The following is a 22780-nucleotide window of genomic DNA, read 5'->3' as shown; positions in this document are numbered from 1 at the left end:
TCTATGCTACAGCTCCCCATCAGAAAAAGCTGTGAATAGTGGAAGGTGCAGCTTGTATTTGGAGGGTTTATACTTTCAAAGCTCTCCGGGGTATCTGGAATTAGAGCTAGACTCCGGGGTAGTCTGTATCTGTAAAAACAATGAGGAGTCCTGTGTCACTGTAAAGACTAATAGATTTATTTGGGCACAAGCTTTTGTAGGTAAAAACCACTTTGTGAGATCCATGTATCTGACAAAGTGGTTTTGACCCACGGAAAGTTATGCCTCAGTGAATCTTAGTCTTTTAGGTGCCACAGGACTTTTAATTTGTTTTTATAGACTAGAGCTTCCATAGTTTGACATCACATCGTGGATGCTGTTTGAGTGACAGTTCGCTGTTCTAAAGAAATTCAAAACGTCACCCTTCTCTCTTTCCATTTGGCATATGGCCTATCTCTGGGGAGAGCAAACTACAGTTTGAGGGCCCGTGGACACCTTCTGTCCAGGCCCTGGCCCCTCCCCATCTGTCCCCTGCTTCCTCAGCTGACAGCACCACCAACGCCAGCACTTCTGGCAGTGTGGTCAGAGGATAGAGAGCGGGGCTGGGGAGGGGTGGGGAAGGGAGGGTTGGATGGGTGTCACAGAGGGGACGGGAAGCAGTAGGGGAGCTTGTCTAGGGAGCAAGGGATCACAGGTGGGCAGTTGGGAGATGGGGAGCATAGGGAATGGTCAGGAAATGGGGGAGTAGGGCAGTTTGGATAGGGGATGAGGAGTCCCTGGGGGTGGTCAGGATATGGGGAGCAAGAGGAATTTGGAAAGGGGGCAAGGATCCCTAGAGGTATGGGGAGCAGGGGGTTGGATGCTGGGCAACACATGGCTATTGGGGAGGTACAGCCTCCCCTTCCTGGCCCTCCATACAATTTTGAACCAGGATTTGGCCTTCAGGCCAAAAACTGCCTAATCTGATCAGTTGGCATTCTAATACCTGCAGTACTACCTGCCATCCTCTAGAGGGAGCCAGACATACACGTTAGGTACATAAGATTTTAAATTCCAGCTCACTGGTCTATCAGGTCTCATCCTACCTCTGGCTGTAGCAGTGTTTTCCCCAGGAATTGAAAATTAGGGGGGGTGTTCGAATTTACAGGGGGTGTCAGGGCCGATGAGGGTGAAGGTGGGCTGTATGGCACCATAGCAAAAACTGAAAAATGTTTCATGACCATTTTAAAATCACACAAATTAAAGTTGGCTACTCAAGTCTTCTATGAAGCACTATGTCTACATCCTTCTTGGTTTCTTGATATAATTTTGCACAGCTCTGTTAATGAACTTCTCGAATGCAATGTGTTCATCTTCGGTGGCTTCTCGTGTTTCCGGTACTTCCATTCCTTCAGTTGATATGCTCATTAGTTCATTCACATGATCAGGCAGAAGGTGACTTCTTTCAGAACACAAAATTCTATTCAATGATGAAAAAGAACGCTCAACTGTAGCTGTTGTGACTGGGAGTAGCAAGAGATGAATTCCTACTTCTTTCATCCCAAGAAACATAGCACAAAGATCCGGTCGAGCCACTAATGATGATAAAGAAGAAGTTGAAGTCAAATCTTCATTCATTTGTCGTATGATATTCCACTCTGTATTCATATTCTCTATTCTGTCCTGAGCACATGGCAGCCCCATTACTGGTAGTGCCTCACTCCACTCAATGTCAGTGTTTTATAGGACAGGCATCTGTAAAAGCTACGGAGAGGTTGAGTAGAATCTAGAAGTCGCTGTTGTAGATTTTTAAGAATCAAGTCTGTGTACATTTTCAGTTGTCTTAAACACTTCACTTAAGGATTCAATATAAATGCCTTCATTAGTCAATTTCTGGACTGAAATCTTTGCTTCTTCCAGTACTTTTTCAATGGATAGCTCTTTGATTGATCCAAATGTAGCTTCTATTGCTGGACAAAGATCTACTAGGATAGATTTGAGGATAGAACAAGAAGCAATGGGCTTAAACTGCAGCAAGGGAGGTTTAGCTTGGACATTAGGAAAAAGTTCCTAACTGTCAGGGTCGTCAAACACTGGAATAAATTGCCCAGGGAGGTTGTGGAATCTCCATTTCTGGAGATATTTAAGAGTAGGTTAGATAAATGTCTGTCAGGGATGGTCTAGACAGTACTTGATCCTGCCATGAGGGCAGGGGACTGGACTCAATGACCTCTCGAGGTCCCTTCCAGTCCTCCTATTCTATGATCTACTACTGTTGTACCAGATGCCTGGATGGCATTGTTTAATGACCCAAGTGGTTTCAACAGTATATTTACGAGAGAGAGAATGGCAATAGAGTTCTCTGAACATAGTAGCAAAAGTTATCCACCAGCCTCATTACGTAGATCCATCCCATCTTGGTAGATACTTTCCAAAGCCAGTAATAATGGCTGGATTAATTTTAAGACAACAGCCAAGGATCGCTCATGAGAGAACCAGCGGGTTTTCCCATGTTGGACAAAGTTGAACTTCAGTCCCAGTGTATCTTCTATATTTTCCAAGACATTCAGTCTTTTTGGACTCTTGCTATGAAAAGAATATAATGAAGACATTCAATTTATAGCTTTTTTTTAATGTCTTTTGAAGATTCTGCCGCTCGTACTAGTTGGAGTATATGGCCTCTTCAGTGAGTATAGGAGAGGTCAGAGTTACACTTTTCTCTGAGCAAAGCTTGTACTCCACCATGTCTTCCAGATAAGTTTGCAGCTCCATCAAATGCACAAGCAACCATCTGTTTGGGGTCCAATCGACAAGCATTTAACTCTTCTAAGATGTGGGTTGTCACAGATGCAGCCTCTATATAAATCCATGGTATGTGCACACCTTGAATACTCTGGTCACCCCATCCCCCCAAAAAATATTGGAATTGAAAAAGGTACAGAGATGGGCAGCTAAAATGATTAGGGATATGAAACAGGAAGAGAGATTAAAATGACTGGGAATTTTCAGTTTAGAAAAGAGACGACTAAAGGGGGATTATGAAAGGGGGTCTATAAAATCTTGACTGGCGTGAAGTGAATAAAGAAATGTTATTTAATCCTTCACATGACACAAGAACTAGCAGTCGCCCAATGAAATTAATAGGCAGCAGGTTTTAAAAAAACAAAAGGAAGTACTTCTTCACACAACGTTAACCCGTGGAACTCTTTGCCAGGGGATGCTGTGAAGACCAAAACTATAACAGGATTAAAAAAAGAACTAGATAAATTCCTGGAGAATAGGTCCATCAGTGGCTATTAGCCAGGATGGGGAGGGATGCAATACCATGTTCTGAGTATCCCTAGCCTGTTGCCAGAAGCTGGGAATGGGCAACAGGGGATGGATCACTTGTTTACCTGTTCTGTTCATTCTCTCTGAAGCACCTGGCCTTGACCACGATTGGAAGACATGATACCGGGTTATATGGACCACTGGTCTGACCCAGTATGTCCATTCTTATGTAAAAATTAATTATAATAATAAAAATGTTTAGTACAGAATCTCCCCAACATAATGACCTCTCAAGATAGCAACAATGTGAGAGAACAACCTTGGCAAATAATGCATTTTAAAAATCTTGGCCTACTAGAGCGACGAGGAGTCCTGTGGCACCTTATAGACTAACTGAAGTGTAGGAGCATAAGCTTTCGTGGGCAAAGACCCACTTCGTCAGATGCATGTAGTGGAAATTTCCAGAGGCAGGAATAAATATGCAGGCCAGGATCAGGCTGGAGATGACGAGGTGGATCCAATCAAGGAGGACGAGGCCCACTTCTAGCAGCTGATCTGGAGGTGTGAATTCCAAGAGAGCAGAAGCTGCTTTTGTAGTTAGCAAGCCATTCACAGTCTTTGTTTAATCCAGAGTTGATTGTGTCAAACTTAAAGATGAACTGTAGCTCAGCAGTTTCTTTTTGAAGTCTGGTCCTGAAGTTTTTTTGCTGCAGGATGGCTACTTTTAGATCTGCAATTGTGTGTCCAGGAAGATTGAAGTGTTGAACCCCTCAGACAGAGACCTACACCTACAAGATCTTCAACAAGCATTCTGTAAACTGTGATACCCACACGAGGAAGTGAGGAGACAGATTGACAGAGCCAGACGTGTACCCAGAAGCCTCCTGCTACGGGACAAACCCAAGAAAGAAACCAACAGAACACCACTGGCCATCACCTACAGTCCCCAGCTAAAACCTCTCCAACACATCATTAGTGATCTTCAACCCATCCTGGACAACGATCCCTCGCTTTCACAGGCCTTGGGAGGTAGGCCGGTCCTTGCCCACAGACAACCCGCCAACCTGAAGCATATTCTCACCAGCAACTACACACCGCACCATAATAACTCGAACTCAGGAACCAATCCTTGCAACAAACCTCGGTGCCAACTCTGCCCACATATATACACCAGCAACACCATCACAGGACCTAACCAGATCAGCCATACTGTCACTGGTACATTCTCCTGCTCATCCACCAACGTAATATATGCCATCATGTGCCAACAATGCCCCACTGCTATATACATCGGCCAAACAGGACAGTCCCTACGTAAAAGAATCAATGGACACAAATCTGATATTAGGAATGGCAACATACAAAAACCTGTTGGGGAACAAAAACCTGTTGGGGAACACTTCAGTCTTCCTGGACACACAATTGCAAATCTAAAAGTAGCCATCCTGCAGCAAAAAAACTTCAGGACCAGACTTCAAAGAGAAACTGCTGAGCTACAGTTCATCTTTAAGTTTGACACAATCAACTCTGGATTAAACAAAGACTGTGAATGGCTTGCTAACTACAAAAGCAGCTTCTGCTCTCTTGGAATTCACACCTCCAGATCAGCTGCTAGAAGTGGGCCTCATCCTCCTTGATTGGATCCACCTCGCCATCTCCAGCCTGATCCTGGCCTGCATATTTATTCCTGCCTCTGGAAATTTCCACTACATGCATCTGACGAAGTGGGTCTTTGCCCACGAAAGCTTATGCTCCTACACTTCAGTTAGTCTATAAGGTGCCACAGGACTCCTCGTCGCTTTTGCAGATTCAGACTAACACGGCTACCCCTCTGATACTTGGCCTACTAGGAAACACATTTATATAAGTTTCCATTCCCAGTCACAAATCTAGCATTCTGGAGCAAAGTCACTGAAGTATAGTGCAACAAACAGATGTTTAACGTGCCCCTCATTTTTCCCGCCACCTCACCCCACTCACCTGTGTTGTCCTTGGTCAGTGGAGACTCAGAGTTCAGAGGTACTTTCACGTGAGTACACCTTGCTTATTCCTCCAGCTGCTCACTGTTCGCTCTGGCCACTGTTGTTCGTTGTGCCACCGTGCATTCCATCGCTCTGTTGCCAATGGTCCCACGCCGTCACCTTCTGCTGCCACCGGCCACTGTGACCTCTGCGAGTTGGTCTCTTGAGGTTCCACCCAGCTCTCAGTGATTTCAGTGGGGGAACCTCGCTGCTAGTGCAGTTTGGGCTGTCTGTTACACAAAAACACTGGACCCACAGGAACACTGTCCCCATAGCAGGACTAAGCACTTAGACCTGATTATCAGTGATTTCAGCTGTAGAGGTCACTTAACGAAACAAAAGACTATATATGGAGCCTAATCTGCTCTGTCTTTAAACAGTGGAGAGGGGCAGGTCAAATAGTAGTTGTGACTCAGACCATCAAGCAAAACACCTGTCCCCACCCTCTCTCTTTGCCTCCAATTAGTACAGGTTACGTACAGTTCTACTGCCCTTTACTCATACAATAAGAACAACAACATTTCATACCTCTCCCCCCCCCCCCCCCCCCCGCATTCAAGTGATTTGTAACCCAACCCCAGCCAAAATCTATCACTTGGGCAACACAGTTCTGTTTGCTGGATACCTAGCTAGATTAGGTGTGAATGTAAATACAATCTGGTCCTGATGCCTTTCCCCCCAGCTCATCACTAGCTGTCAGGGAGAGCTCATTTTGACTTTGCTTACAAATCATAATTTGAAATTATTAGGCTGGCCAACATTCCCACAATGAATGCATTGACATTGTCATAAAAAACAACAGCTGTATAAGGAAGCTAGTCTATGTTCATACTTTTCAAATCTATTATACTTTTTCAGATACACATATCTTATCATACACTATATATGCTTTTAAAGTGTATATTAATGTTTCAATTTCAATTCAGATTTCCAAATAATCACTAAATTGGGGAAATTCATGGGGGGGTATACACCCCCATATGGGGGTTGTAGGGAAATCTATGGGCTGTAGTCTGTACCTGATGCTTCAAAGGAAGTCAATGTCCACCATCTTCTTCCCCCCCCGCAAAGCACCTACTCGGATCTGCACTGAAGAGCATCTCTCTGATCACTTGATGCCTAGATAAAGGATTTGATTATCTTATTTTAGAACATCTATACAGACGTTCTCATAAAATTGTGTAATGAAATAAACAATCTAGCCCCAATCAAGCACCGTTTAGAAGAATTAGCATGGGCCTGAGAGCCAGGACCTCTTGAATTCTAGTCCCGATTTTGCCACTGATTAGCTCTGTGACTTGAGGATGTCACTGAATCTCTTTCAGCTTCTCTGACCGTAAAAGGAGCTGGTTAACTGTGGGGAAATTGGAATATCAAGTGCCATGAAATGCTGTATTTTACAGTAGGGCTCCTCAATCCATTTCCATGTTCACCCTCATGTTCAGCCACTTACAACCAGTCCATGCACATTGGTTTTAAGAACTGTCCAGTTTGCCCTGGCATGTCAGAGGAGCAGCATGTGGCATAAAATACAAGTTCAAGGCACAGAGGCTACACAGTGTTCACAGGACTCTGGAACCCCACTGATAGTACATTGTAATGTGCCTGTTGGGAGGTATTTGAATCATCAGAATTAGAACATTTTGCATGTAAATTGACTTGAAGACAGACTGATTTGGTGACAAAGCTATAAAACCTCACAGTTTCTCCCAGAAAGATGTCAAGTGCTTTGAATGGGATTTCGTAATGTTTCAAAATGTTTGTTTTGTTTGCTTGTTTATCCAAGCAAAAGCTGCATAAATGTGAACTGAGACACTTTTTCCAGCGTGAATAGGGTTCTAAAAATGGCAAACTACACTTGAATCACAATTAAATCATGGAAAAAATATGGGGATGAAATGTCATGCAAACAATATTTTCATTTTAGAAACCTGTGAGCAGCCAATTGATAATATGCTGAGTACTGGCAGTGGTTTGTACATCTAGGGAGTGTGGTCTTTGAAAAAAGCATGAGTCAGTTCTAAAAATGAAGTGAAACCTCAGAATTTTTGAGCCTTTGGGCTTTTTCTGAAAGGCCTTAAAGAAAGAGATGGGAAGAGTACCGGTGGGTGGTTATGTGTTCATGGAACTTGGTAATCTTGCCTACTTGTTACATGCATCTGACGAAGTGGGTCTTTGCCCACGAAAGCTTATGCTCCTACACTTCAGTTAGTCTATAAGGTGCCACAGGACTCCTCGTCGCTTTTGCAGATTCAGACTAACACGGCTACCCCTCTGATACTTGCCTACTAGTTGTTCATGGTGCAAAATTTCCTCTTTCTATGACTTAGTTGTTGGCTGGTGGCAATTCCAATTTTTCATAATATGACTTAGTTTTATGTGGCACCTTTCAGCAGTGGATTTCAACATGCTTAATAAAAGACTCATCAATATCCCCATTTTATGGATGGGGAAACTGACAAAAAGATGCAGTGAGATGCCAAAGGTCATCCAGTCAGTCAGTGGCAGATAAGGAATAGAGCCCATGTCCAAGTCGCAGGCCAGTGCTGTAACCCCTAGGAAACACTGCCCCCCTACTCATTTAATGTCTCCATAAAATAGAATTATATGTTAGTAAACCAAAAATAACATAGCAGATGGCGTAAGCTGTTCATGCATTTTCTTTGAATGTTTCTCACAGTCAGGGTTGCAGCTCATTCTGGAATTAGTGGGACAGTCCCAATCTTATTTCTATCCTGCCAGCCAGTTGCTCATGAAGCAATTAAAAAGCTCATATTTCTTTCGGGTGTGTTCCTGGCCCTGCATCGTCATCTTTTTCCAGTGGAGGACTTGCAAATAGACACTTGGAACGCTTCTGGAGCTCTTGCCGGATCCTTCAGAAAAGGATGTAAGCCTGCTCTTGAGGTTTAAAAGCAAGACCCTGCTGGGAAGTGACTGTCTTGCAAACGGCCATTCTTCCAAAAAGGAATTTTGTGGAACTGTCTGTATATGGAGTGTGGAGGTGCAGATTTATTCCTCAAGAGGAAAAAACATTGTTTCCCCAGCTGTGTGACGTAGCTGTCGATTAGCTAAAGAAGCTGACCTTTCCAGAGCCAGAACTTGTGCAGGCTGCGTTGTTGTAATGACGTGCTATTCTGTATGTTCACCGAGCACGTTTCCATAATTTTGTTCTTAGTGTACGTGGTTTTACATCCGAAGTAAAATGCGGAGGGAGAGAGATGTTTTATCAGAGAGGGGGGCAAATACCTTCCACGCTAGGCTAACGTTTTCTCCCAAACACATTCAAATGTGTCTGGCTGAAAGGAATGGTGAGGCAACTTCCTTCTCCGCTGCCTTTTTGGGATCCTATTTCAGCCTTCCTTTTGGGTGCAGTAATAGAGCAATTTGTCTAACGTATCAACAGCATCTTGCCAACCCCGCTGCTGTTTATCTCAAGACAAAAGAGCACGATAAATCCTCGAAGCAGCTTCATCCTCCCAGTGCACTTGCTGCTTAATGCAGTCAGCATAAGCCCTGCCTTTGGCTTTCCTCTCGCCTGCATTTCCGGTTGAGGCCCATGGTTGCCTGGTTCTATGAAAGTCACACTAGGGAGCCATCACAGCTGGGAATGCAAGAAAGAGAAGCTACTGAAATAGAGTAAAATTGTTCTTGGCCCCTTGGATGACTGCAGCATCCAAAGCTGCCATTGGGGCGGTGCCAGAGCCGTCTCCATGTTTATTGTTCCTGCTGCTGAGTCGTGAAAACATCTGCCCACAAGCCCTTCATAGCGAGCTGCACGTGGAAGTAGACCGGCTCTCCAGGCCTCTTCATCGCCACACAGCAGGGCTTCCAGTGGCCACGCTAGTGAATTTTATAGATCAGGGAGAAGGATCACACACATGTGGCGGGTGGCATACAGGCCCCTTGCAACTACAGTGCTTTTGAAAAGCCTCCAGACTGGACAAAGTGAGCAGCAGAGAAGGTCATCTTTATATCTCGTCCTGATTTCTTTTGTTCTGGCCAGACCTCCAGAGCTTACGAGTGGGAGCCTGGGAAACCAAATAAGTTTCCAGCTTATAGTGAATCTACTATTAAACTAACCTGGCAGTGTAGCGTTGTCCATTGTACCACCTTGGTCAGGGTCCAGTCTGTGAAGTCTTGTTCCTTCTGAAAAGGCTGGATGAGAGAAGTCATCGCATGACTAGTGTTGCATTGCTCCTCTGTTGAGCAGTGACAGATGGCGAGGCCTTGCTTTTTGTCTTGTCGTTGGATAGGAAATCAGCGATGCAGTCTGGCTGTATTCCAAGTGTACTTATTGATTATCTCAATGCACCAACCTGTCCTCGAACAGAGATGCCAGCAGTCTCCTCTTTCAGAATCTCAGCTCAGCACCGAAGCCTAGTCCCCAGGAGCAACTCTGCTTCTAGAATTGACTCAAACCAGAGCCCCCCACAGCGAGTAAACGCTCTTCCTGTGCACTCCACTCCCTCTAGTCCAGAACCTTGGGCGGCCAAAATCTAACACGAGTGTTGCTTCCAAGACTACACAGTCACCTGCACACAGAGGAAAGGACCTTGGAAGACTGCGTGCAATCATGCCACCAGGTGTTGCCAGCCCTCACAAGAGCATGCCTTTCTGGCCTGTTTGGATGGTTATACATGAATTCACTGAGGCTACTACCCTTGGGCCTAGCTTGCTGTTGTGATACAATTACAACACTTGGAGTTGTGATGTTGTGTGGGCTCTGGATGTTCCCACGCCAGAGAGGAGGGGATGATTAAAGGGGGAATGTGCAGTTGAGAGGAGAAAGTTCCCCTATTGCTTAGGCTTTGATCCTGCCATTCATGAGCATTTCATAGAATCCTAGAACTCTAGAACTGGAAGGGACCTCGAGAGGTCATCAAGTCTAGTCCCCTGCCCGTATGGCAGGACCAAGCACCATCTAGATCAGTGTTTCTCAACCTTTATTTAAAAAAAGTACTCTTTTAAAAAAGAAAAAAAAAAGCATCCCCAGCACCTACAGTTTTCAGACACACATCATTTTTTTTTCTACCATTGCAACACATTTGTTTAAACAACTTAATCATAGCCAGGCGGGCGATGACATTTTTGGGTGTTAAAAGTACAAGAATAATAAAACACTGTAAAACATAAAACAAAAATTCAGTTTTCTCCAAGTTTCAGTTGTGTTGACATGCCCCCGAGGTTTCTCTCGAGTACCCCTAAGGGAACTCATACCACTGGTTGAGAAACGCTGATCTAGATCATCCCTGATAGCGGTGTGTCTAACCTGCTCTTAAATATCTCCAGTGATGGAGATTCCACAACCTCCCTAGGCAATTTATTCCAGTGTTTAACCACCCTGACGGGTAGGAAGTTTTTCCAAATATCCAACCTAAACCTCCCTTGCTGCAGTTTAAGCCCATGCTTCTATCATCAGATGCCAAGGAGAACAATTTCCTCCCCTCCTCCCTGTAACACTCTTTTAGATACTTGAAAACCACTATCATGTCCCCCCTCAGTCTTCTCTTTTTTTAAACTATGTAAGCCCAATTCCTTCAGCCTTGCCTCATAGCTAATTTGTACAGCTGGAATAGCAAGGGCACATAGGTGAGCAGTGAGGGTGGTTGTAGAAGCTCCGCGGTGGTGCTCTGTTGCCCTCTGCTCTATCCCGAAATTCCAGTTGTGGCCCTCGGCTCTGGATTGTAACTGAGACCTCTCTTGCCGCTCAGGGTTCCGTGGAAGCTCAGAGATTCTGAAAAGTTGCATCAGACCTCATAGCCAAACAAGCTGGTGTTCTGTGCCAGCCCCAAGCCTTCTGGGGAGAATGTGACACAGCTTATCAAAACAAGACAAGCAGAAGCCTGTCGCAGCAGCTGATGTTTCATCTGCTGCTTTTGCATCAGAGGTTTTAACATCCAGCAGCTTAGCACACACTTACCAAAACAAGTGGTGCAATAAATACTGGGCATTTTTTGTCCATCATAATACTGATCTTGCCCGGAATTTCCATTTGTTGGGGGTAATTAGCTCTGCCCTTCTCGTTGCTCAATGAACATTATGCTAAGGGTGACTCCAGCGGCTGAGAGGAAGCCACCAAAATCGGTAGGGGAGCAATCATTTCAGCATGATGGTGTCTCCTCTTCCAAACCCCTGTGGTGTGATTTGACCCTGCAAGGGCCCTGTCCAACTCCCGATGCTGTTAGTGTTCGGTTTAACCATTTAATGGTTCATCGGGTAGCTGGACGCATTGTTTGTGCCCATTGCTGCTTGAATCCACTGCACAAGAGAAAATGAATTCCTGTTAGTTGGGTCACAAGCAGTTACAGGATTAGTTGTCACTGTTCAAGTGCAAGGCAGGGCTAGACTAGCAAGGGGAAGGCCCACAACACTACATTCCAGGGCACTGGCTGAACCGTGCTCGGACTGGCAACTGCCCCTCGCTTTCAGGAGCATTGAATGATTCTCCCTTCCAGCACTCCTCCTCTGAGGATTCACGTACATTAGCCACGTACCACCTCTGTGCGCTGCAATAGGTATCAAAGACCATTAACCCCATCTTGCAGACAAGGATTCATTTAGGGCCTGATCTTGCAGAAGATGGTTTTTTTCCTTGTGGGTGCAAGTTGCACCTGCAAAACTTACAAAGGGTGGAGGGGGGAGTTCTTTTGCCTTGTCTGCATTAGTTGTGAGTATGAAATCCACTTCCTTGGACAAAGGCCTGATTTGCACCTTGAACAAGATACTAAACTAGCTCAAAGGTAGGTGAGAGCCCGTAACCAGCCACAGGTTCAAGCTGTGCTTGCACAGAGGAGAGTGGTGGGGGGGGGGGGGGGTTGGCTACTGCTCAGTTAAAAATAAAGCACTGAAATGACCTGTCCAGGGTGACTCAAAGAGTGACAGTGTTGGAACAGGAATGGGAGTGTCTGAGATCCTAGCTCCCAGACTTTGCTTAGGCTACAACATGTCCTCGTCACATCTCCTCATCCTCACCTTCGTCATCGAATTAGAAATGTCAAAACTCTGCATTGGCCTGTACTTTAAATCATTTCCTGTGTCTAATGCTCAGACACAAATTAATCACCTTTTGATTAAACTTCTTGGGCCCATTGAGCTCTTTCGGAGGCTTTTATGTTACTCATTGCTGGTTTCTGGGCTCCAGTTGTCCTTTGCTTAAGCATGTAAGAAAATGTCATTGCGTCAGTGGCATTTATCATGCAGGACGTGGATAAGAATACATGCTGAGATCATGCCTTTCCATGACGGTCAGGCTGTCATTGAGGGAAAATTTCAACAGCTACAATTTCACTTTACACTAAAGCATGCTAAAATGTATATCATCTTTGGTTGGTTAGCGTTACTCTATGCTGATGATAATGCTACTTAAGAGACCTTAAAATAGCTACACTGAATACTACAGCAAGTTCAAAGGTTCCAGTGATTGCCAGGAGGAAAGGAGCATCTAAGTTCTCTCTTTATTATGATAAGTAGGATGTCATCTGAAAGCCTGATTCATTTGTATGAGAAGGGTAAAACTTACTCATGGCAATGCTGCGGTTGTGCTGGGTAATGTTAGGAGCCGGGTAGGTCATTTGGCTTTGTTTCTTTTAAATGTACTTGCACATTTTTAAATGTCCACGCAATCTGGGCATGTGTACAACTTACTTGCCCCCAAGAACTGGTTACCTCCTGGGAACTGAGAACAGACTGACCTGCTGGCATAGACAGGACACTGTTCTGTGCCCCAGGCATGCACCCCTATGCAGAAGCCGGAATTACAAATGTGCGATGCTGTAAAGAGCAGTAAACACTGGGAATTTACTGTGCTGTGGTCTGACACAGCCTGAGTCAAGGGCCCACTGACAAGAATACTCCACCCCCTGCCAAAAGAAAAGTCTAGGGAGCCCACATCAGCTGATGGAAATATTGCAGAGATTTTATCTGAGATGACCTTTCCATTGAATACGTCCCTTTCCCAGGGTCTGCTACAGAAATGGACAATGCAGTTCCCCTCCGTCTAGGATTCTGGGGGGAGCTGCGGTTGTTGCAAGGCTGAGGTGGTTTTTGAAAGACTTTGTGAAGCCCAGGTGTTGTAGGGAGAGAGGAGGAGGAGGCCTTGTTTGGTGGATGCGAAGATGGAGCTTTTCCATGCACTTGGGGTGGGAAAAGGATACAGACGGTGCTCTGTCTTGTACTCCACTCGGCAAGGGCTGTCGGGTCGTGTCACTCACCCACCGCACACTTTGATGGGCCCGTTCCTGCCTGGGAGAGCTGGGTTAGCATATCGAAATGGAGACGAATCAGGAACTAGCGAGGTTGTTCTTACACTCTCAAAACCACTCTAGCTCCCTCCACAGGCAAGATCAGTCAGGGTGATACTGTGACGGTCTGGTTAACCACCGTCAACGAGCAGAGGAGTCCAAGTGGGCCACCCGTGGCCTACAGCTGAAAACGTCTCTGTTTTCAGGAGGGGGCAGAATGCTGGAAACCGATGTGGGCACAGAAGGATCCTGCTGCTGGTGGGGTAGGACAGTGCTCTCTACTGCAGCAGATGTGGATTCCGTTTTATGTCTTGCCTTCCAGAACTGTCTGTCCATTCCGGATATCAAGACAGCATTTAGTGACTGCATTAACAAAATTGGGAGGAGAGACTGCCTGACGCAGGCCTGCTCAGCGCTCACTGGGTGAGTGTGGGTCTGGACACCGTCCTGGGGAAATGGTGCTAGAATGAGCTAACCACCCGCTGGGAGAAGTGGGGCAGGCAAAAGGACGGCATTATGTGGGTCAAGTAGGAGCTCCGCTTTCTTGTCCGGGCCTAAGGACTTGTGTGCTTTGCTCATCCGGGCTGTGAACTCGCTTGGTGCTGTTGGAGCTCCGAGCTTTGGATTGGGCCCTGGTTCGTAACCTGGCTTTCTCACCTCATGACCCAGCAACATGATCCCTGACGCAAGAGTTAACTTTACCAGCAGCCCTTTTCCAAAGAAAACCACATGGAAACATGACAGCATTTACGATCCTAGCAGTGGGAGGGATGGGTGGGTATCCGTTGTCAGAAAAAGAGAAGTAATTATCCTCTTGCCAGCCTTCTGGTTTCTGAGGTGGAAGATGGACTTTCGTTTATTAGGAGAGATGTCTCAGAATAACACCGCAGCAGGAATGCACAAGCCACCGAGGTGCATGTGGTTAAAATAACAGAGTCAGGAATTCGCCCAGAGGAGCAGTCATGAACAAGAGGAGTGCTGACCAGCACCCCATGACTAAGGGGTAACTCAGGTATCTACCAAAGGCGTCGGCCAGGCCAGGAGAACCAATTGGGATAGAGGCTTGGAGTTTGAATTGCCTATAGATTCCCTGCCTGCTTTCTTTGCCTGGGAGAGTAACACCAGGGGCTGAAACAAAAGACAGGACTATGCAGCACTTTAAAGACTAACAAGATGGTTTATTAGGTGATGAGCTTTCGTGGGCCAGACCCACTTCCTCAGATCGAATTGGAAGAAAATTGGCATAACCATATATACCAAAAAAAGTGAACACATAAAATAGACAAATTAGATTTTAGATCAGAGGAGGGATGGGGGGGGAAGGATAATGTCTGAGGTAATGATATTAGGTGATAATTGGGGTTGAGACACACACAATGATTTAAACTCAGGCAAGACTACCATGACCTCCCATGGAATTCAGGACAGGGGAGCGGACCGAATAAAGAGAAAAATTAGAAGTGAGGACCAGGGAAACGAGTCCAGTCGCGTTCAGGGTAATTTTTCTTTATGTTGTGGTTTAGTTAGAACTGCTCTGTGTGATTCTGTCTCCCTTCCCCCCTTACCATCTAAGCATTGTGCTGAGATTTTTCTGTTTTAATTTGTTTTCCTCAGTTGCTCTGTAACATCTAGCAGCCAAGTGTTCTTTATCAAGTTTATCTTTTGTTTTGTAATAGAAATCACTTCTGTTAAGGTGGTGGTTTGACTCTTGGAAGGTCAGTCAAGACCTTCCAAGTCTGTGTGATTTGACTCAAGGAAGGTCAGTCTGTGTGTATCTGCATGCCTCAGACTGCCGGGTCAGCTGCCAGAGACTGCAGCTTGTTTTTTCTCTTTCAAGCTCTTGAGGTGCCCCTGGAGGTGATTTCAAGTGTTGTGTTTTTTTTTTTTTAGGGAATCAAAGCACTCGATGGTGGCAGTGAAATTCCCAAAATCTGGGTGCCAGGATTTTGGGGGGGAGTTTTTGTAACCAGTGCCTGTAGACGCAAGGTTTTGAAGCTCTCTTGTGGGCCCTGACCTTCTGTTTTAGTAGGAGGGGAGACAGAATCACACAGAGTAGTTCAAACCAAACCACAACGTAAAGAAAAATTACCCTGAACGCGACTGGACCAGCTTCCCTGGTCCTCACTTCTAATTTTTCTTTGTTCAGTCTACTCCCCTGTCCTGAATTCTATGGGAATGGGGGGGGGGGGGCACGATAGACTTGCCTGGGTTTAAATCATTCTGTGTCTGTCAACTCCTGGTGTTACTCTCCCACACAAAGAAAGCAGGCAGGGAATCTCTACGCAATTCACATTCCAAGCCTCTATCTCAGTTGGTTCTCCCGGCCCCCTGACCTGGCTAACACCTTTGCTAGATACCTGAGTTAACCCCTTAGTCACCAGGTGCTGGTTAGCACTCCTCTTGTTCATGACAGGAGCCTTGAAAAATGCACTTCTCCTACTGTCATTAACCTAGGGATGTAAAATCCCGGTTAATCGGTTAAACGCTGGTTAACCTAACCTTTAGCTAGTTAACCAGTGAACCAGGATCTGGGCGGGGGATCACTCCAGCCCAGCGAGAGCAGCCTCCCGCCTATGAGACTCCTGGCTCCAGATGCCAGAGCAGACCCTGTCCACGGCAGGCCCCTTGTGGGGCTGGAGCAGCCCGCGGTAAGCAGGGAGCTGCTCCAGCCCCCACCCATTACTGGTTAACTGGTTTTACCTTTCACATCCCTAATCCCTACCTACTCTTCATAATGCTCGGAGTCTTTGGGTGAAACGTGTTACTCTGAATACATGTGAAGGAGCAGTGGGACTGGTTAAAAAAGACTACCCTGTCCAAAGCGCAGTGCAGGCTCTGAATCCAGGGTGATTAAGCGTGTGCCCCGCCAGCTTGGGTTGGCTGGTAGCAAAGCTGCAATGCCCTGCAGGCATACAGCAGTAATACTAGAGAGAGCAGGAGAAAACCTTCTCAAATAGGAGAACCGCTGGTGTAATCCATGCACAGAAGCAATTTCTGCGAACGGATACAAGCAGAAGCTCAAGGTCAATGTTTGGAGCAGCAGCAGGAGCCAACAGCCACGTGAAAGACAGCTTTCCTAGCTCAGAGAGTTGTGCGCGATCACTTTGATCTCTGGGGAATTCTCTTCCCGCGTTAGGTTCTAAGTCAGGGGGTTGAACTTTTGGAAAATTAACAGGGGAACTCAGACTGTGTTGAAGCCTGGCAGAGCCTGGACTCGGGTGAGTCTGGGAGGCTTGCAAACCTGGAGTTAGAGCTGGCCAGATATTGAGTGACCCCTTCCCCCGGACATGGAGTGAAGTGATGCTTTGAGTGAGACTTCTACACAGCCCCTACCTATCAGCAGATTAGGGTCCAGCTCACGTCCCCTGTTCTAGATCCAAATTAAAAGGCATAAACAGCTGGGAACCAAAGTGAGGCATAGTTTTAAAATCTGATAGGTTCAACTGAATCCTGTTCCTGCGCTGCGTGAGAGGCCAGTGCAGTAACCCAAACGAAGGGTGGCAGGGAACAGAGAGAATTAATGTAGCATGGTGGACGGTCAGTGTGGTACGGCGGGAGCCATGACTCTGCTTTTGTCTTGTCTCCTCAGCAAAGGGGTAAATGAAGGAATCGAATGGATGGTGAAATGCGTGGTGAGGAACATTCACCGGCCCCCAAGGCAGAAGGACATCACGTAAGAAGGTGCTGGGTCACTGAAGCCCAGACAGCTTCTTCCAAAACAGACTCTGCTCTCTCTCCAGAAGAAGGTCCGCAGGACTCTTATTGCACCTGATTCTTTCTTAGTTTGTTTGGGGGGCAAACATTCTCTTTCTGGGTCTAAAAAGAACTGTCAGAGCAATGGATTTGGACTGGAAAACGTGCTTCTAGCATTGTGCATTGATCCCTTGGCCTGAGAGGGCCCAGCCTCCCCAAATATTTAGTGGCAACGCACGCTGAGGCCAGGCTGTGCAAGGGCAGAGGCTTTAGCAGTTTCTCCTTCATCACTTTAGGCTGTGGGATGTAGGGTTCTTGGGTTCTTACTCTACTAGAAGCTAGAGGCCAGTTCACTGGACTCACGTTCTAGTTACTGAAGGGAAGCTACTTCATTGTATCAGAGGTGGTAGGTAGATTTGTGAGGGACAAAGGGGAAAAGTTTGCATCCTTCCCATCCCTAAAGATCATTGTAGGTGGTGGTACTGGCCTGATTTATGCTGTTGATAATGCAATGGGTAGGGTCAATGTTGATTATAGTTCTGTTTCCACTGTGGCAATGTTGAGCTGGGACTGTACGGTACCAGAGTGGTGGAAGACAGCAGCCACATGATGGCCTGTAAGCTCACAATGGGCTATTTAACTGGAAAATGATCTTCAGAAGAGTCGCCTCGTCTTGACTGTCAATAGCACCCTTATGCTGTCTCTCTGACTGGTGTCTGTACTGTAAGGAGGGATGGAGGCCCTCTGGGTGCATTCCAAGATGAAATCCATGCCTGTAAGCCGGGTGGGATAAGTATCCAATAAAGCTTCATGCTTCTCTGCCTGTCTCCCTTGTTGAGGGAGTTGTTGGCTAGGCCTCCACACCGAAGAATTAGTGGCACTTGCCCTTAGCAGCAGGCTTCCGACTGTTGGAAATGAAATAAGAGGCGAGAATGCAAAGATGCCCTGTCCCAGCATTTACCCCAAGCCTGCAGGTGCCTGCCTGCTCCCATGATAAAAAATGACTTGCACAAGAGCTCTCTCCACTCCTTTTGGAAACAAGATGCGCGAGTGAATTTTCAGAGGTCTTGGCGGGGTGACTGTCTGGGGCTGGGGCTATTCTGGCATGTGGGCCCAGGTGGACATGACAGCTAGGGGCTCCCGCACTGCTCTGCCTTTGCAGAAGAAGATGAAGTGGTATTTGTTTGTACTTTTGATGCAGTGGGTGACGTCTTCGGTGGTTTGTCTGTGCAGTTTAAACAAAGCCGTGCAATAAAAGCGACGACTGATGCACTCCCCCCAGGACAAAGGGTTTGTCTCGCGCTGAGCACTCAAGGAAGGCAGTGTGTGATTGTATGTGCACTCTGGAGAGTAAGATCTTTGCCAGACGGGACGATCAGCCCACAGAAAAGGATTTTAGCAAATACGCAGTCCTTTTGGACGTGGTGGAGGCTAGGGGTTGGGTTTTTTTCCCAACAAGCTCAACCCTATCTAATCAAACCAGATGTGACAGCTCAGCTGTTAAGTTCTGCCCCTTAATGTCCCACTGCTCAGCTATTACAGGAAAGAGGATGGGGCAAGGACTTCTTAAGAACAGCTGGTTTGTCAGCAGCCACAGTGTAATGCTAGATTGGAAGTGTAGGTATGAATCAGTGAGAATTGACTGTCTCTGAATACACCTTTTCTGGTGTCATCGTGAGCCAGTAGTGGATGTTGGCAGACTCTGTTTTGTCTCCAGTTGTCTGTAGTCCCAACAGCTGCAGGCAGTGCAAGAGGTGAACCAAAGACAATGAGCTGCCTAATGGAAATTTCCACCCACGCACAGGCCGCACCTAAAGTCCAGGACTGTGAGACTGGATGGGTACGAAAGGCCTGAGTCTATTACCGAGGATGTTGAGACCGATATTGCTTGCACTTAACCCTGGCTAGGTGCAGAGTATATCCACTGTGGACAGCAGGAAATTACCCCACTCTGAGAGCAGAATTTGGGCCATTTGATTTTAGAAGCGATCCCAGTTTGGAGAAGAGGAAAAGCCAGCATGTCCTGATGAGTTATGGGAACGGTTTCAGGAAGCAGCCCCCTTGTGAGATTTCTTCCCTCTTGCACCCATAATGGGTGTGTTAGCTCTTGACTGGTCCCAGTAAAGTGGCCTTGCTGAGGAGCGGCACAGCTGTTACCGATTTCTTCTGCCTTTAAAACAGGAAAGCCTTCTTGGAGGTGTTCCCTGAGCTGCCCGGACTCTCCATCTCTGTGCTGAGGAAAGGGTGACGTGAAAGAGAATCTTTTCTCCCACTGCAGTCCATGCTACCAAGTCCAAACCTCCCTCTTCCTTTGGGAAATTCCAGCAGGCTCCTGTGCAGATGCCAAAGGAGAAAGAGAAAGTGGGAACCAGCGACTGAGTGTAATTACGTCCTTTGAATGTAGCCACGGGGCCGGGCCTAACAGCCTAGTTCTGAAGAGCCAAACTCCAGTAGATCTAACACAGGAACAACAGATCCTGTTCACCAGCAGCAGGGTGGTCTAATTGCAGCTCCCTCATGCACAGGCTGTTGCTGAGTGGAACACTTGCTGCGTGGAGACACATACACCTGGCACAGGGAGTACCTCCAGCAATTGAATTCATTGGAATTCTCTACCGTAATCTGTGAGAAGGGATCCCATCAAAATCAATGGGGCTTGGGGGGGGGGGGGGAGGGTTCAGCTTGCTCAGACATTAATGTTTATCTGAATAGGCCCATTCCTTTCCTGGACGGAGTGACGTAAGGGAAACAACTGACAAACAGAGACCTGTCTGTGTGGGGTGGGTAGTTTTCACAAAGCAGTTGCTTTGCACAGGGCCCAGCAGACTACACCCTGTTTCAAGTGGATTCCAGGGGCATTCCAGCCTTTCTGCGACTCTCCTTTTCTGATCTTCCTCCTCCTTTTCCTGTGGATGTTGCGGGCAGGGGAGGCCATATCTCATTTCTGAGCCAAAGCTGTAATTGTTCTAAGGACTGGAAGGTACAGCCCAGTTTGAAGGGCAGGACTGCCGCCTCCCTCACATTAGCCTGAGTGGGGGCTCTGGATTGATGCTAAACTCATTATGTAAAATCCAAGTTCAGAGTGGAAAGCACCAAACTGTCCTGTTGCCTTCAGCTCTGTAAACTCTGCCATGTGTTTATTATTTCCTGTCTCCTTATGAGACAGCTCTACAAAGTGCCCTGCTCGCCAATCCAGATGCATTACTCCGTATCAGAGGTGCGTGGTGCTTGGCAGAAACAGTGGTCGCTTGCTGTTATCAACAGCCCCCAACCCTATAAGCGGCCCAGCGCGGTTAAAATCCTTTGCAGGCATGGAGCACCGTGGCAATCCACGAGTTCTGGATGGAGACCGGGCCATCCACACAGAGCTGCTAGTAAACGGGAGCATCACTATTTTTACTAATCCAAGCCCACTGTGGTGCCCAAATTATTTTTTGCCAATGATGTTTAAATCTGTCAAGCAGCCGGGAGAGGAAATGAAGTAGTTTTGATTAACAAAACAGAAACCAGGGTGTAGCAAAGTGAAAGACCAAGTGGCTCGGGGGGAAGTACAGGAATTACCCAGTGTATTGATGGACGCCCCTCCTGCATTGCTCCGAAGAGAGCAAGCACCTGGATGCCACATCTTTTCCAAACATAGTGCAAAGCATTAAATGAGTCGTATTGCATGTTGTTCTCTCAAGGCTGGTCTGACTTGACTTTGAAACCTGTTGTGTGGCCTTGCCGCTCATGCGAGCAAATATCCAGACTGCACAGATAGAAAAGGAAATTGTATCCTTCACCTCTCCTTTGCATCCATTTCCTCTTTCCCAGGAAAGCCCCTTTCCTTTCTCTTGCTCAGGAGATGGGCAGCGGATTGGCCAGCTCAGAAAACCATTTCTTGTTTGCGCCAGTCAAATGACACTCAAAGTCTTTTAAAACGTGGTCCCGCAGTTGTGAGCATTCCTATGATTGAAAACCTGCTTCACAAAAGGGGAGAGCTGTAAGACCACAAATGTCAGTTCACAAATGGTCCAGTAAGGAGTAGCTGGAAGAAAATGTGAACTAATTGAATTCTTCAAAAGCTTTGTGTGTCAAATTCCAGCGGGTGTAGGCTTTGGACTGTAAACTGGAAAATATTCATGCTTAAGCTTCTGTCTTCATGTAAATCTTTCCCGTCACACAAAAATGCAGAGGATAAATACAAGGAAAATGCTATATAAGTGGACTGATTTGTAAATAGATCAGTGTCTTCCTTTTGAGGCACCAAATTCTCTTTAACTTGATCAGGAAAAAGGCCATTTATTTATAAATGAGTGATTTAAATGAAAAGCGATTGGTGGATGATAACATGCAGCCTGCCAGAGAGGTTAGAAGACCAGAGGGGCTTGTTTTGCAGCATTAGCCCTGCCAGCGTTGTTCTTATGCTACATACTCCAGCAAGTGCTCTGTGTTTTGTCAGGGAGCACAAACATTCCTTGTCGGCCATAAAGAGTCAGAGGCCAGTGAATGTTGGTGCCGTCAGGCTGTTCAAGAAGGGGGCAATTGCGTCAGCAGGTTATAACTTTCACAAGCAGAGTGAGAGTCAGTCCTGTATTGTTAATTTCTAGAGTGATCATGGCTCCTGCTCTCTTCCTGCACCACAAATACACACTGGCTGTGTCTAGAATGGCAAGTTTTTCCGGAAAATCAGCCGCTTTTCCGGAAAAACTTGCCAGCTGTCTACACTGGCTGCTTGAATTTCCGCAAAAGCACTGACGATCTCCTGTAAGATTGTCGGTGCTTTTCCGGAAATACTATGCTGCTCCCGTTCGGGCAAAAGTCTTTTTCCGAAAGACTTTTGTGCAAAAGGGCCAGTGTAGACAGCACAGTACTGTTTTCCGCAAAAAAGCCCCGATCGCGAAAATGGCAATTGGGGCTTTTTTGCGGAAAAGCGCGTCTAGATTGGCCACGGACGCTTTTCCACAAAAAGTGCTTTTGCAAAAAAGCATCCTGTCCATCTAGACGCGCTTTTCCAAAAATGCTTTTAACGGAAAAGTTTTCCGTTAAAAGCATTTCCGGAAAATCATGCCAGTGTAGACGTAGCCACCTAGTCTCTGCTCAGATCTGATTACCAGGGCCCATTTAAGGAAATGGAGCATCTGTCAGTCTTTTGCAGCATCACAAATAACGTGCTTGGTCCACCCAGTCAAAGGATTTTCCTGCACTCTGGGAGAGAACAGTAGGTGGAAGTTGGTGTGCCCAGGAGACAACTCTTGCTGTGTTTTCAATGGCACAGTTGTTATGAATAAATCCAGTTAAGTTCCGGGAAGGAAGCAACGGCAATATGTTTTGCCTTGGTCTTTTCCAGCACTGTAATAGTGCAGTTAGTTACCTGCCTCAGAGAGCTGGGCAGCTGCATCTCACCGCAGCTGGGCTCTAGGCAAGTACAGCATAGGCCTGAATCACTGTAACCTTGCGCAATTACTGACTCCAGTGAAAACTGACGCATTTTACACCCACTTTGCACAGATGTGACTAGCTTCACCCGTTGTAGGGCTATGAGACTCAGCCCCCATAGGTCTGTATGACTCCCTCTTGGATTTATGCAACCAAACCTACAGCACGGAACTGTGCAAG

At 46.5% G+C, this 22780-nt stretch overlaps 1 protein-coding gene across 9 annotated transcripts in view; it reads left to right on the top strand.

Moving 5' to 3' along the window:
- The window catches only part of ARFRP1 (ARF related protein 1), a 93409-nt gene that overhangs the window by 10499 nt on the left and 60130 nt on the right, over positions 1 to 22780 (top strand). Inside the window, exons 7-8 of one of the 9 annotated variants that reach the window (XM_075900965.1) lie at positions 13812 to 13912; positions 17079 to 18459. The exons of 5 other annotated variants lie outside the window; for them this stretch is intronic. In XM_075900965.1, coding sequence (XP_075757080.1) covers positions 13812 to 13912; positions 17079 to 17166 — 189 coding nt within the window. In that variant the 3' untranslated portion in view covers positions 17167 to 18459. Of the gene's footprint in view, positions 1 to 1295; positions 1458 to 2712; positions 3665 to 13695; positions 13913 to 17078; positions 18460 to 22780 lie in introns of those variants that run through there. 3 more of the 9 variants (XM_075900964.1, XM_075900963.1, XM_075900967.1) reach the window with 3 other exon arrangements.

Source organism: Pelodiscus sinensis, chromosome 18 (assembly GCF_049634645.1).
Source record: "Pelodiscus sinensis isolate JC-2024 chromosome 18, ASM4963464v1, whole genome shotgun sequence".
NCBI lineage: Eukaryota > Metazoa > Chordata > Testudines > Trionychidae > Pelodiscus > Pelodiscus sinensis.
This window is presented reverse-complemented; position numbering and strand designations above follow the sequence as displayed.